General features: G+C 39.5%; 1 protein-coding gene across 2 annotated transcripts in view; it reads left to right on the top strand.

The window, feature by feature from the left end:
• The window catches only part of CEPT1 (choline/ethanolamine phosphotransferase 1), a 52,839-nt gene that overhangs the window by 27,922 nt on the left and 9,681 nt on the right, over window positions 1-15,236 (top strand). The window contains exon 5 of one of the 2 annotated variants that reach the window (XM_019546365.1): window positions 6,420-6,504. The exons of the other annotated variant lie outside the window; for it this stretch is intronic. Within the exon in view, the coding sequence (XP_019401910.1) occupies window positions 6,420-6,504 (85 nt within the window). The remainder of the gene's footprint in view (window positions 1-6,419; window positions 6,505-15,236) is intronic. 2 annotated transcript variants of the gene reach the window in all.

Raw genomic sequence — 15,236 nt, 5'->3', positions numbered from 1 at the left:
TGTCAGTAGTCCCTATATTTATGATGTGTGGCACTTTTTGTTATAAAAAAATAAATAAATCTTGGGATCACATCTTCAACTTCATACCTCCATAGTTTGCAGAAGGGAATATGAAATTTGGCAAAGGGTATAGTCTGGGGATCAGGGAGTGCCTTTTGCAATTTCAAGGAATATATGTTTAGGTGCAGCTGGGTTAGTTGTCAAAGATTAATATTTCTAATGCATCTTCCTCAGAACTTGCTTAGAGATTGGATCCTGAGACCTGTCAAACTTTTATACCAGTGCTGTGCATATACCACCCCTGAGTCTTACAGCAGAATGCCACACCCACCCACTCACCCACCCACCCCTCTTCAGAGGACCAGAGCAAAAAAGATTGATTTTGCTAACTGTGAAACTCTTGTATTGAATGCTCCCATCTAAATATCTTTGGCAAGGTGCGTTTATCTTGGGAACCTAGGACAGTATCCAGAGATGTGGTTTACCTGCCTTTTTGTAGGCAGTTTCTAGGTGCAAAAAGCCAAAAAAAATTTTAAAAAGGGATCCAGAAAATGTCTGCTTGGTGGCCGCACATTCCAAAGTGGCTCTATGTAACTCTTCTCATTGACTGCATAGCTTGCGCTGGGCCAGGTACCTAATATTCATTTCTTGGAGGTATTAATAGAACTCTCTGATTTTTTTGCCCTACATGATCATAAGGTCAGTTTATTATACAGCCAATTGGTGTTAATAATTCTTCATCTTTATTAGCAGACAAAGCCCCGTTCTCCTGGGCTTTTGTATGACAGGCCCAGTCTCAGCTGCTAATCTTCACTGTGTCCGAGAATCTTCACTGTGCTGCTAATCTTCTCTGTGACCTTTTAAAATCTTAAGTATTTGGCTATATTGCCCATAAAATAGAATTAGCATGTGATATGAAAAAATCAGGAATACATGGAAGCTGGAAGCTAAATCAGAAATCCTTCACTTGAAGGAGAACTAAAATTACAGATTGTGTGTGAGAGGAAGTAGTTAAGTTTATGGTCAGATTCTCTGCCATAACCAAAATCTGGTTAATGGAAATTTTAACCCATCCATAGAGTCACCTGAAATAAGTTGCTGGAGATGTTCCACGGTCTGGGGGAGCTTTTCCCTTATGTTCCTGATATTATGTGAGGCTGTCTTCATTTGGTACAGTGCTGAAGCATTTGGAATATACCAAACTGATTAAAAGTTCCAGTATAGGCGATGTGTAAGTGCTGCCAGTGGGGGGGGGGGGCACAACTCTGTGTCGCCACTGCCACCCCCCTGCTGCTGCCTGGCATTGAGTCTGGCCAGGCTGCAGCCCCACACCCTGCCATTGGCATAGCAATTGCACCACTGCTGCCACTTCCACTGCTGCCAGGCCCTGGCTCTGGCCAAGCTGCAGCCCCATGCCCTGCATCCCACTGTCAGTGCAGAAATCTGGGAGGGCACATGGCCCCCCATGTCCACCTGTCGTGTTGCCAGTGAGTTCCAGGAAATCCTGGAAAGTGCCTGACTCTGCCACCAAGGCTCTGAGGAAAAGAGGATAAACTTAGGGTGACCATATTATTATTAAGGAAACCTCAAACACTGCCCCCACCCTCCTGGCCAATCCCCATCCCAGCCAGGAAGAGTGGTGCCCAGCCCAGCTCAGCCCCTGCCTCTAGATGTTGCTCAGGAGCAGGTGGTGTGGGCAGAGTGATGCCAGTCAGGGCCTTTTGTTTCCATCTTCAGGTGGCTGGGATGCCAGCGTAGCCTACAAAATCCAGGACTGTCTGGGCCAAACCAGGGCATATGGTCACCCTAAGTAAACTCAACAATTCTCAGATTAGTCTAGAGAGCTGTAAATACAATTTTTCCTTTGATAGAACTTGGGTATCTTAATTCATTTCTACCTAGTTTTAGGGACCTAATTAATTCACAGTTTCATGGATTTCACAGAAACCATAAAATTCAGGATTGTTCATGAAATCAACAATAACAAAAACTTTCTAAAAATAAAATGCTGGCTCCCCAGCGGAAGCCAGTGATCCTCGCTGCTGGGAGGGGAAGGTGCCGGCTGGGAGGGCAGCACAAAGGGCAGCAGGCAGGATGGCAGCTTGTCTCTCCTGCCCCTGCCAGGGCCTCTCTGCTAGTCAGGGCCACCATGAAATGCCCACAAAACAGGCTCTGCGCACCTTGAGCAGACCACAGAAAACCTTTTGTTTTGTAATTTAAATAGGCCCCTACCTATTTGATGTGACTGCTCTCCGGCCATAGTAATTTGGTGTCATCACAAATTAAAATGAGAAGCTAACCTAAGCATCCCAAAGAAAATTATCAAATGCAAGTAAAATGCAATTTCAGCACAAATTTTGAGCAGTGGTCAAATAGCTTTTAGTCAGTTAATTTAGTAGAGTTTTGTCCAACCCATCAGTTTTAAAAATCTTATCATAACTGGTACCAAAAATTCTCATAGCACTGAGATTGCCTTTTGAGCAACTCTCCAAAACATTGTCGTATATAAAATTGTTCAGTCTTGAAGTAGTATATCAAAATACATTTTAGCGGTTTTTGATTGTTTCTCATCACTCTTTGTTACAGCTATTTAAAAATCAAAGTTTAGGTCTAATCAGTTAAAATGAGAGTTACCAATAGCAATGTAATAGTATTAATATTATGTTACTTTTTTTAGATTTTTTTTCTCCACTAAATCTCTCGGGTTCCATAAAAACATATTTTATAAAGTGACTTTAATTTCCACATTTATTGTTATCAGTTTGGTATTTTCACAGGTTATGAAGTAAGTGCTGTATCAGTCTGTCAACATATGGGAAAACAAAAGTAGATTAAAGGAGCCTTATTTTGGAACATTGCTTAGAAGGATTATTAAGTATTTATTTAAAGTTCATATCTTAAAAAATGGAATCAAATATGCCACTTAACAACATAATTATTGTAAACTAAAATATGAATTCTGTAAAACTCAGCCATTATAAAAGATTAAAGATACAAAACATTTCTACTTCTCAAAGACTTGCCTTGATTTTTTCCAAAATCTTTCTGGTTTAAAAATCCTTAATTGCAGCTTTTTTGTCACACTTATTTTACTTTAAATATGCCAAACAGCTTTTTCCACTCAGTTCCCACAAAGTAACTCTGGCTATATTTAACACTTCATTCTTTAATATACAATTTTGCATTTCAATTTTATGCAACAAAAGGAAGTATACTGTATGCCATGATACTTCAGTAGCCTTTTTCTCTTTAATTTGCTGTTAGATTTTTGTGCTTTTTTCTTTTTTACCATAACAGTCTTCAGTGCCACATACTCAAGCCCGCAGGTCATTGACCAGCCTGAGTAATTCTAGTTCATCTCTGCACTTCCCACAGAAGGCAGAAAGAAAGGGATTCTCTGTCATACTGAAGAGTCATTCTGCAGAAGCTATTGCAACCCAATGGCTGAAGCAGTACCCCACCCTCCCTCCCCAACTTCCTTTCCTGATTTAGGATGCTCTGGTCTCAGGCCTCTGTTGTCTCTTTTGTAGTGCCACTTGGGCAAGAACAGCAGTGTGCATAGAGCAGAGAGTGCACAACTGCCTTTCTCTCTCTTGGCTCTGTCGTATGAGGGTCTCTGTACCTGTAGAGGAGGATGCAAAATTTGACTCTTAAAATAAATTGCACTGAAGTAGTTGCATAAGAAAAGGATCATGTCAGGGGGTGACCATAGTGTGGAAGCCAAGGTCGAAATCAGGCATCAGTCCAAGTCCAGGATGTGAAGCTGATGATCACGATGCAGTTGTGAGTGGGGCAAACAGCAAGGCCAAGAGATCCGAAACAGAACAGGTAGAATGGTCCAAAACAGCACGACTTCTGGGACGGGGTCCTACAGGAAATAGAAGGGTTTAATAGCCATCCCATTAAGGACTTGTGACTCCCATTGATTTCCAAACTGTACAGTTGGTCCAATAAATTATATCATCTAACATATTTTTTTTATCATAGCTATGGGCAAAAAGACTAAAATTTGAAATTGGTATGGTTAAACATCTTGAGGACTCCTTTGCTTAGCTTGAAAAAATAAGAACCAATTTTAAATAAGGGATTATATGTGCACTGTAAAAAGCTTCAAGTATATCTTGTGCATATATGCATGGTTAGTCAGTTGTGCATTGTGGTTTGGGAGTACTTTAAGCTCCAGGAGAGCGTACGAGCATGTGCAAGCCCCAGCACTTTAAATTGTCAAATAAAACTATATACATGCTTAACCTAGTGGCCCCATTCAGTCTTTCTGGTAAAGTTACTAAAAGGCCCAAATAAAAATAAAATTCAATTTTAAAACAGCACGGAGTCACAGTGTCAGAAGATATAAAATTTGGGTTTCCAAGAGTAACAGAGTGAACCAAATGGCACAAATATTTATCATATTTACTTATATACAACAGTCAACTTCCCCCCCAAAATTAGCCTTCCAAAATTGGGGTGTCTCTCATAAGCAAGGAAGTTTCTGCCCTGAATAGACACTGTAAAATGGCTGCTGCTTCTTTTCCTTCTCTTTTCTCTACCAGCACATGGAGGAAAAGGGAAGAGTCCAGTAGGGACAGATGCCAAGAGGGGTGTAGTAGTGCAGTTGCACCCCACCTTGATTCTTGTTCCACTCAGAGTTTAAAACCAGCTACCCAACAATGTAATGGTATTTCAGTTCAGGCAGTGCTGAGGGCATCAGTTGACTTCATGGCTCATTATAATCTATCTGATTGCTCTTCACTCCACAGGTATTAACAGCCCTCTCCTTTTCTTGATATTCCACTGATGAAGCTATCCCTTCTTTGGCAATTTTGCTGCCTGTTAGCTACTCTTGATCTCTCTTCTCCTGTTTCACAGCCTGACAGATGTATTCTAGCTCTTTTCAAAATCCTAGATCTGCCCATGGAGTCCAGTCTTCAGCAGCAACAACAGTTTTAGCTTTTGGCTGAGCTTCCAGGATTGCTAACCATTCTGCTATGAAAAGGTTAAAACTATAGCTTTTGCCTGAGCAGGAAAGGGAGGGTGAGCAGGCTGAAGATACAGCTGTGTTCCTGCTCTGTGTGGCTATAACCCGGGACAAATCTTGTTTTCTTCGTTCTGCCTTCCCTAAAATAAGGTGTGTTTCTTATGAGAGTGTGGGGGGAATATGTGAGAAAATACACACATTTCTTGTTTTTTTGTAAATGAGACAATAGATTTATTGTTGTCAGTTATACATGTACTGTAAAATACTGGTTTTCAAACTGAGACCTAACACACCATATTTAAAACTGAAAAGTACTTGGTATATAATCAAACTGATCAGCTTAATCATTGTAGTTGTAATGAATTCTTATTTTGGGGATATATTTTAACCAACCTGCGTACCATTTGATTGTAGCCTGCATAGCATCACTTGTAAACATGCCCTAATTTAAGAACTACAGATAACATAGAGAGGATCTGCCATATGACTGAATTGGTGTTGGAACCTTAATTTTTTTAATGTATTGATTTTCATGTGATTTAATTGTTTAAACAGTTATCTAAAATATCTTAGTTTTATTACAGCTATCAATGTACCACTCTGCGGGAATGCATTCAACTGATTTTACTATGTTTCTGCTTCACTATACCAGTTTTATTCTTTCTGATGTAGTAAAATATAAGAAATATATATTTAATAAACATCAACACTTTGGTGTTCATATACAACATATGTAGTTCAGGTATCAGTGGACTAATGTCCATTTCGCATTTGGCATATATCAGGGCATCTCCTTCAGAAAAACTTGAATGAGCATGGTAGCAGAACTCCTTCTTCCCCCTACAGGTCTAAGGATTTATTCCTACTCTTTGGCCAGTTGTGAGGAAGTTTGCAATACTAATGCCTATGTTTATTCTATAGAAAAATGTAATGATACTATTGCATACAAATGAATCCATTTTCACTATTGTCCAGGGATATGAACATGGGTCTGGGTGTTCAGAGGTCCCATGTTCCTAACCAGTTACATGGCTTTGAGCAAGCAATTTTAGTTTTCTATTCCAGTTCCCTGTCTGTGAAACAGGGATTATAACATTTGCCCACCTGACACACATGGGTGGTGAAGACTAGTGGTTTAATGTCTCTATGCTACTTTGAATATGTAAAGTGCTATATAAACACTTAAGTATTGTTACTGTTGTTAAGTCTTTGAGATAATCAAGCCATTATCTTTTGTGGGCGATACATTTTGGTCCCTCTTTCTGCTCAAAGTCTATAGTGGCATATTTCAAAGAAACACCTACACCTATATTGATTTTAAAGTCCATATTTGATGCTGTCCAGCTGGTTGAAAATCTGAATCTGTAAAACTGTTATAATCTGTGTAACAGTTGGATGAAACTCTCATAAAGTATGTTGAAATGTTTCTTTCCCCGGTGCATAGATTTGATGCTACAGAGGCCCAGCTCTGTTTCATAGTGTTCCAGTTTCTCACAGGAACTCTGGGTCCTTGGTTCTGGAACTATACGGTAAAACTAGACTGAATGCTACCCACTGAACAATGGCATGGATTCTTTAAAGACAGCACCTTTGTCATGCACAGAATAACTCAGGAGATGAGAAGTGTCTTTCTAATGCTAATTGCTTTAATTAAAAAAAACAATGGCTAAAGCATAAAAGAGCAGTAAAAATCCTGTCTGATTAAAAATGAGTCTTTTCAAAGCAATTTATGGTTTAATTAAAGCCACACATTACATTATTTTTAAACAAGGACTTGTACATTGGTTACTTTAAAGTTTGCTGTGTGGGTTATGTTTTTATGGATACAAGATAACCAAAGTTTCAGAAGTGGCTTTTTGCACGTAGGTCTGGACAAATTTGGTTGGAACTACCTTTAGAAAGCTTTTCTTGGTTTAGTACCTTTCCACCAAAAATAGACTTGTTTGAGAGGCTTATAAGATCAAATGTTTAGATAATAACAAAGGAAAAACCTTATGGTCATAGAATACAAACACTTGCATCAAGCTTGGAGGCTGGAATAAAAGACCTTTGAGGTCCTTTCCAAATTTCTGATTCTGTGAAACCTGTGCAGCTTTATTCTTGAAGTCTAGAGACTTAATTGCCATAACTATGTTCTTTGTCATACACTTTCATTGTCTGGATGTGCCCACTGCTTACCATTAAAATGTTTCTCTGAATATCTAAGCTATACTTTCTTTTCTTCTTCTGCACTTATTTATCTTTGATGTACATACAGCTGTTTTGTGCATTAAATATCATTTTAATACTATTAAACTGAATTTCCTCAGTTTCTCAGTATGTTGCATAAGTTGAGTCCTTATGATATCTACCTTGTTTCTCTATCTTGGGCTGAAGACCAATTCTTCACGTTTGTGTGTGTGTGTGTATGTGCGTTTGTGTTTAAAGGACTTTCCAATCTAATGTCAGGGACAGATTAGGATTGTCACAAACCCAGTAGGAGCTCAACTATTTGAATAAAGGTATTGAGAAGGAAGCATGCTGGCAGGAACAAGTGACTGGGGTACCAAGGTTGAGATGTGACAAGTAGAGGTGCCTAGCTGCTGAGTCAAATCATGGAGAGGGAATCTCTGTTGAAGGAGAGCAGTAATTTTCAACCAAAGCTAAGGAGAAAGAGGAGATGGATAGGGTGCATCATTACCAAGCAAGAATATGTGTATGGGTTGGTGGGAACTGGATCAATGGAAGAAGCACATTGTACTCTGGGAAATATGAAAAATCGCTTAAGAATTTTTGCCCCTGATAAAAGGTGGTAATAGTTTCTGCTGCTTTATTACAGCAGTCACCTATTTGCTTTATGGCAGGAGAGTGCAGGCAACTTAGAACTGCTTGCACTCTACAGCCACCGTAGACAGGCACTCTGAGGTCTTAAGAGCCCTCATCCTGCACACTTTAGGAATTCCTGCACAAGTTTGAGCCCCTCAAGCCCAAACAGTGCCTGCCTGGGTTTCCCCACTTAGAAACCAGTGCAAGAACTTCCATGGGGTATATCTGCAAGTGGAGAACCCCAGCTTTCTCCACTTAGAGATGCACCCAGGGGAATCTCTGGCTGTGCCTCTGCAAGCAGGGAACAACCCCCTTCCCATGGAAATTGTCCTGCAGGATCAATAGACTGGACAATAGGAGATGTGTTTCATCCAGTGAAGCAGATCAGCTGTGCCAGGATACCTCCAGAACACTTCCTCTGACAACATCTGTTTATACCCTAAGCTTTCATTCAGGTATTTTTATTTTGTCCTACAGGATGCTGTATACATGGAAACTGTTGTGCTTTTGTGTTTCTCACTTAGTAGCACAGCACAAGATCTCTATAAGAAGAGAATCCCTTCCTTCTCTTAACACTTCCTGTCACTACTAACTAGTTGTTCAGCTCCAAATAGTTTAGCAGTGTTAGAAGTCTGTGCTGTAGCTGGGTCACTTGTTGCACCTGACATTTCAAGCTTCCTTTGAGCGTGGTTAAATAATATGATTTTAAAAATACGTTCTTGTTGACAGTATTTAAACCAATATAGTCTCAGGAAATGGTAACGCAGGGAGCAATGAGTTGAAAGGAAGGAAATGTTTAATCAAGATTTGCACTGTGATATGGCATTATAGTCACGCTGTAGAAGCCATTTTTGTAGAAGTGACTAAAATGTATATTGTTATGCTGAAAAATTCTCTTGTCTATTCTTGGCTTAAATGTTACTTTAGGAAAGAGGCAGGGGAAAAATGAATAAAAATGATCTATTTGATTGATAAGGAAGACTAACAAATTTTATAGCCATCTAAGAAAATAATCATTCTTTATTGTTCAGATACCTAAAACTCTTAGGAATTTTAATTTTCAGATTTGTTCTAGACAGTCTCCTCAGTTAGGATGTCTTTGTTATGCCTGAAGAAATTTAGTTTTATAGCATATGCCCTAAGCATATTTTCCCCCTAGTAATAAAATTCTAATAGCTTGGGTTTGTGGCCTTTCCCCATCCCTTTCCCATTAATTTTAAGTCATTTTTAGCCTATTGCAATACAACCGATTAATGTTAACTAGCTCAGATGTCTGTTAAGTCTCTCTTACTGTAAAATATACCTCTCCAGTACACTGTACCTATCAATATTAACACTGCAGTTGTAAAAAATCATTCCACCAGACTTCATGTCTACTTAATCCTCTGTCCATCCTTACGAAGTCAAGACTGTGTAAGCAGCTTCCTTTTATCATCCTGATTTATGTCCCTTTTAGATCTACACTCTTCTCACATTATTTGAAAGAGTCTCTTTCAGATTTCTCATGTGTGGTCTGATGAGAGGAGAAGAGTTTTAACCAAATTGTACTGAATTGCACAAGCTGCTTTTTAGATGTAAGGCTTGGAAAATTTAAAAATACATATTCTCCAGGTGGATTGTATTCCTTTTGGTCATGCTGCATCTCAAGCAGTTTGACTTAAAACCTTCACATTTAATTTATTCAAACAATTATGTGGCTGAGATCTTAATAACTTTTTTGAATGAAATGGGGATACATGTTGTGGAAGCAACTTGATGCCAAATTAGGGTAATCTATTGGGCTCCAGTGAACTTTCTGAAAGTACCAGTGGTCTGGTAGATTTTATATTATTTTGCCCCCTTGTAACAGAAGTGTCTGGACAGCACAAGTGATTGTGGAAGGACTTTGGAAACTTCCAGGAAGGTCCACTATATTTTGATGTTGTGCTGGAATCACTGGTATTGGGGCAAAGTCTTCTCTTTGTTCCAGAGTGTACACCATCTCCTCTTACCACCTCAACAGAGAATTTCCCCTTCTATGCAAAATCTGCCTAAACGGACTAGAATCGTGTGGCAATTCCAATTCCTGAAGTGACTTGTATGGAGATTTATAAACACTGAAAGGATCTGAAGGACATTGTAAATATCATGTAAGTTTATTTGGATCTGTTAAACTATGTGTAAACTATGGTTGAACTTAGAAACATCCCTGGTAAATAGGTACAAGTGAAGGAGCTCCATAGCACGATGGCTCCAGCACTTTTATTTCAACACACTGTTCCATCATACATGTGAATGAATGCACCCACTTTTACAGATTCTAAGACATGCAGAGTCTCCATAAGCCATTTGCAGAGCCAGCTATGCTAGAAGAGGAGCAAGAAAACTCCTTGGATCAGCATTGTATCAGCTGGGTTGAAATATTTAATGAAGTCTGTTTATATAGTTTTGAGGTAACATTAGCCAGCAACCAACCAAAGTAGGCTACTGCCTAATTTAATGAATGAACAAAAATGCTACTTTTGGCCTAGTAATTTTTTTAATTAAAAAACTAAACTTCCTAGAGAGAGAAACTTATTAGCATTAAATATGTAAGCAAGTATCAATACTTTTTAAGTTTGACTAAAAATATTTTTAAAAATACTGACGTTTTGGATTACAGAAGTGCAGAGTTAACTTTCCAACCACCTCAGCTCTACATTCCTCCTACAGTAGTCAAATGTCACCATGTTTACTTGCACTCTTTAAAGTATTGTGTACTTTGGAAGTTTGGTCCTGAACTTTTCTTGCTAGGCACATCTTACCCCACATATTTCAACAGATTAACTGGTGTAAAATAATATTGCACTATGATTTTTGTAGCAATGTTCAGGCAGTGATTCTCAACCTTTTTAGACTCCATGCACCTCTTAGGAAATGTCAGCCCTTAGTTTTCCCTCTTTTTGCCTGTAGACAAGTAATAGAGCAGTTTTTCTTTTGCAAAGAACTTAGAAAGGCCATATCTATGAATTTCTGTTTGAAATCTCTGGGTTTTTGTGGTGAATCACATTTGCAAACCTCATAGTACTAACGTTGCACGGCACCCTACATCACAGTTGAAGGATCTCGCCTCTGGGTGACCTGGCACCCTGGCTGAGAACTACTGCACTAATATGTTGGATGTCTTTAGGACTCTGACTTCTGTAGAAAATAAAACATTTAAATGGTAGCAGTTTTGAGAGGAACAGAGGCTTAGTGGCATAGGATGCATGAATAAAGTGAGAGGTCTTTTGTCACTGGAGCATAAATTAGCAGCTGTCCTGTGCTTGTGCTTGTACACCTGGTACATGAGTGTTGCGTACTTTGGTAAATAAAATACTATTGAGTGTAATGGGCAGCATGGCTAGAGCCAAAGGATAGGTATTGTGCTGCTGTGTAGGTATTAACCTTATCTTGTGTATTTAGGTAGGCGGTGAGTAGTATGTGATCAGCAATAATTATTTCGAGGAATCTGGCTTGTGTATTGGTATTTCGAGGAAACCATCTTGTGTATTGGTATGGAGATATAATGGATAATGTATCTATCCATCTCTAATTCTGTAACTGTATGATGTGTTTTAGGTTACAAGTTCCTTAAGGACTATATTTTTGTGTTTGCATTGTGCTTCACCTGATGGAGCCCTGATCCATGTTACAGAAGCCTTGGGACACCACTGCCATAGAGATAGAAAAGCAGCAGGTTCTTTTGCCTATATGTTTTTGGTGGGCCTGAAATGTGGTTCTAATTCTTTTATTCTGGTTTATTGATTTGAATGCTTAGAAGAGGAGAAGCCTCGATATTTTACTTGAATATATGATCTTCAGTGAAGCTAAGCTGACTTGTACCAGATGAGCTGGCTCGGTACACTTACATAAATATATTGTTTTGGGGAAAATGCACAAAAGAATTGCTTTTGTTTTAATTCCATATTTATTAGGGTTTCCTTTCTCATCTTGTGTACCTAAACAATTTCTGCTGAACCAAGATGACTCTGTTCCTGAGGAAGCACTGGGGAAAAGCCTTTTAGTCTAGGAGAAGTGGGCCCCAGATGACTGAGATACTGAAAATAACCCGGTCCAGGAGCTCTACACTGATCCCTCCGAACTTCAACTTTATAGTCTCTCTGTTGTTGACTTTGGTTTTCTCTTTGTTTATAAATGTAAAGAAATAAAATTAAGAAAATTAGTATAAATAAAGCGAAAGAAAAAATAGAATCAGGCCCCAAAACGTCTGTTGCATAGGCAGGTCCCAATCCTTGCTATTAAGCCTTGCTGCTCTCCCATAGTACTCTTTCACAGCCCCAGCTTAGAAAGCCAAGACAGCTGCAGAGGCACACCAGAGCATATCAGTCAGTGTCTGGTTGCTTTTATAGAGGACAGAAGGGACCTGCTGGTGTGTTTGTAGTCCCCCCAATGATTCTCACTGCTAAATCCCACGTTTTTCCTCCTCTTAATTCAGCTTGGTATTTTTTTTAAGCAAACATTTTTTTCCCCATATATTGTAATGCAGTGAATGAGGTATCTGTAAAGTGAATTGTCCTTTTTATGGCCATTATTTGGTCCATACAGAATTCTGCTATTTTGTAGTAAAATTTCAAAAAGCAAAGCTATGCCTTACTAAAAAATTCCATGAATAGCGTATTAGCCCATGTCTTGTAGTGTTGTTCCAAACCATACAGCTCTTTAGGGTTTTAGTCATCTAAGTTTAAAATGACAAGCAGGTTTTTACTACTGCCTATATTTTTTTTTAACTTATCTACTGGTACATTTTCAGTTCTTGTATTTTTTTAAATTAATTAGTTTAAGAAGCCTTTTTAATCCTTTCATTATTTATGAGATTTTATTTTGAAAGTGGCTTAAAACATCAACTAATAGTTAAACCCCTAGTGAACATCATCTAGACAGTTCACATACACTTTTTCCAAGTAATCTTTTTTTGTACCTTTTGTCAATACTTACCTCTATAGTTAAAGTTTAAATGATGGTATTTCTCAATGACCTAGTCATTTATTCTTTTTTTTTTCTTTCTTAAAGACTGTTTTTAAAGCAGTTGAGCACCTCAGTGGAATTAAGCTTGCAGTGACTTCCGTAAGTTTGTATAGAAATTTAAGTCTTACTTTCTTCTCCTCTGTACCTCTGCTTCAGTAATGTGACAAAACAGAGTGACTCCTTTATTTATTTTCTTAGTGTGACCTCAAAGCAGATGAAAAGAGGAATGTTTTTTTTCTCTCTTCCTCCCTGCTTCTTTTCCAAAGTGGTGCTGGTTCTGTGTTTTTTAGCTCCAAGAAGCATCCGATACATTCTTAAATTCATAGCATTTTTTTAAGCATAGAAGGGACCATAGACTAGATAATTTCATCTGTTAATTCCTGCACTGAGCCCACACATAATTTCTTACTTAACTTGACATATGTAATTTGGAAAACCATCCAGCATTGATTAAAAGACTTCAGGTGACAGAACTGACCCCATCCATAGATGCACTGTTAGTTACTCAAACCATAAAGAATTATCCACCTTATTTTCACTATAAATTTGTCCACTGTCAGCTTCCAACTTTTGGATCGTGTTATTTATTTGTTACAAGATCACTTTTTCATGGGAATTTAAACATTCACTTTTCCCATGAAGGAATTTATAGCCTGCAATCAAATAATCATTTTCTTCTTGATAAATTGCACTTCGTTAAGAGTCTTGCTATAAGGCAGGCTTTTCGGACCTGAAATAATCCTTGTAACTCTTTTTCTTCATTTTTTTTCTTTAATTTCCAGTGCCTTTTTTGAATTGCAGAAACCAGAACTAAACATAGTATAGTATAATATCTCTAATGCACAGTAATGTTATCTCCATTTCCCTTATTACTATTTTGCTATCTATATATTCCTGCATTGGAGCAGGAGATGGTATTAATTTGATTTTCACCATAGCCCTCAAGTTTCTTTCAGAGTCCCCACCTTTTAAACTTCCTGCACTGTATAAGTGTGATTTACTTTATATGTTTCTATATTCAAGGCTTGTACTTGGCTGTACTAAAATGTGTGTTGATCAGATAAGCCCAGTTAAGTGATCTTGATCTCTTGGTATACATTTGACTCATCCTTATCAGTATCATTATTTATCATTTTACCCTCAGTTTCTTGTCACCTGCAAACTTTAGTAGCAATGATTTTATTCTTTCTTCTATATCATTAATAAGGATAGCGAAAGCATTAGACCCGAAATGCTGCCAGACCTTACCAGGAACTCCCCACTATGTGATCTTTCCTCAAATTTTCCAGTTCATATATTGTCAGAGGGCTGGATTGACACCTTGTGAGCTGTTTCCTCTTCTAAATCAGAAGTGGCAAACTTGTAGCATGCTTGGCACAGGTGACACGCTCAGCTACTTTGTTTGGCAAATAGCAGATCCAGCAGAAAGAAGAGCAGCAGATAGGGCAGGGCAGAGAGAGCAGAGCGATGGATTGGACAGGGAAAGGATCAGAGTGGCACTGGAGAGGGCCTGGAGCAGGGGCGAGCAAAATACAGCCCACGGGCCATATCTGTCCTGCCAATTGATTCTTTCCAGTCTGTGGGCAGATGGTGCCAGGTGACAGCTCCAGCTCTGGCCTCTGCTGGCATCACAGGGGACGCTGGGCAGAAGCAACCCACCTGCCTGCCTGGTGCTGCACAGCAGGACCTGGGCAAGCCACATTCAGGCCCTGGCATCCCTGGCCTTGACCTCTGCTGGCACTGCAGGGGACACTGGGCGGAAGCAGCTCTACCTATCAAGCTCTGCTTGGCAGGCCCTGGGTGAGTCGTGCTCAGGCTGGGCTGATGGTGCCTAGCCTGCCTGTGGCTTGGAGCTTCTGGAAGTCACCCCAGGCACTAGGACCATGCAGTGGGTGCTCTGCACCTATGCCCAGAGGTGGCAGAGGTTCCTCAGTGCCTCCCAGCAGGTGAAGTACCAACTCTGCCTCCCACCTTGGCCTGTGCAGTGCTGTGAGCTGGACCCACCACCTACTTCCTCCTGGCTGCAGCCAATGGGGCTCCTGTTTCATTTGCCCAAGTGAGGCACCCCAGTGCCCTGGGGCATTGGTTAGGGCTTCTGCTGGGGAAAGGACTGTTTTCACTGGATTTACAAACCAGTCCCGATACCTTGTTCTGGGCAAGCCCAACCTTTCTAAATAACTGACCACAACCCCTCCCTTCGATAATAGAATTTTAATACACAGTGACAGCAAATAAGACTAATGCAAGCAAGCAAAATGACTACACAGTCATACTTATTTACTAGGGCTGTGTGAAGCTTTGATCACTGATTCAGTTAGGCAGAGATTTGGCCCGATTCAGTGGCTGAATCTCAGAATCCGAATCAAATCAGGAGACCTCTTAATCTCTCCATATCAAATCATAACCCTCCGAATAGAATCAGAGATGTTTGGGGAGATTCGATGATTCGGACATGGGAGCACAGGGGTGT

Source organism: Crocodylus porosus, unplaced genomic scaffold, assembly GCF_001723895.1.
Source record: "Crocodylus porosus isolate Cpor-Errol unplaced genomic scaffold, CroPor_comp1, whole genome shotgun sequence".
Lineage (NCBI taxonomy): Eukaryota > Metazoa > Chordata > Crocodylia > Crocodylidae > Crocodylus > Crocodylus porosus.
This window is presented reverse-complemented; position numbering and strand designations above follow the sequence as displayed.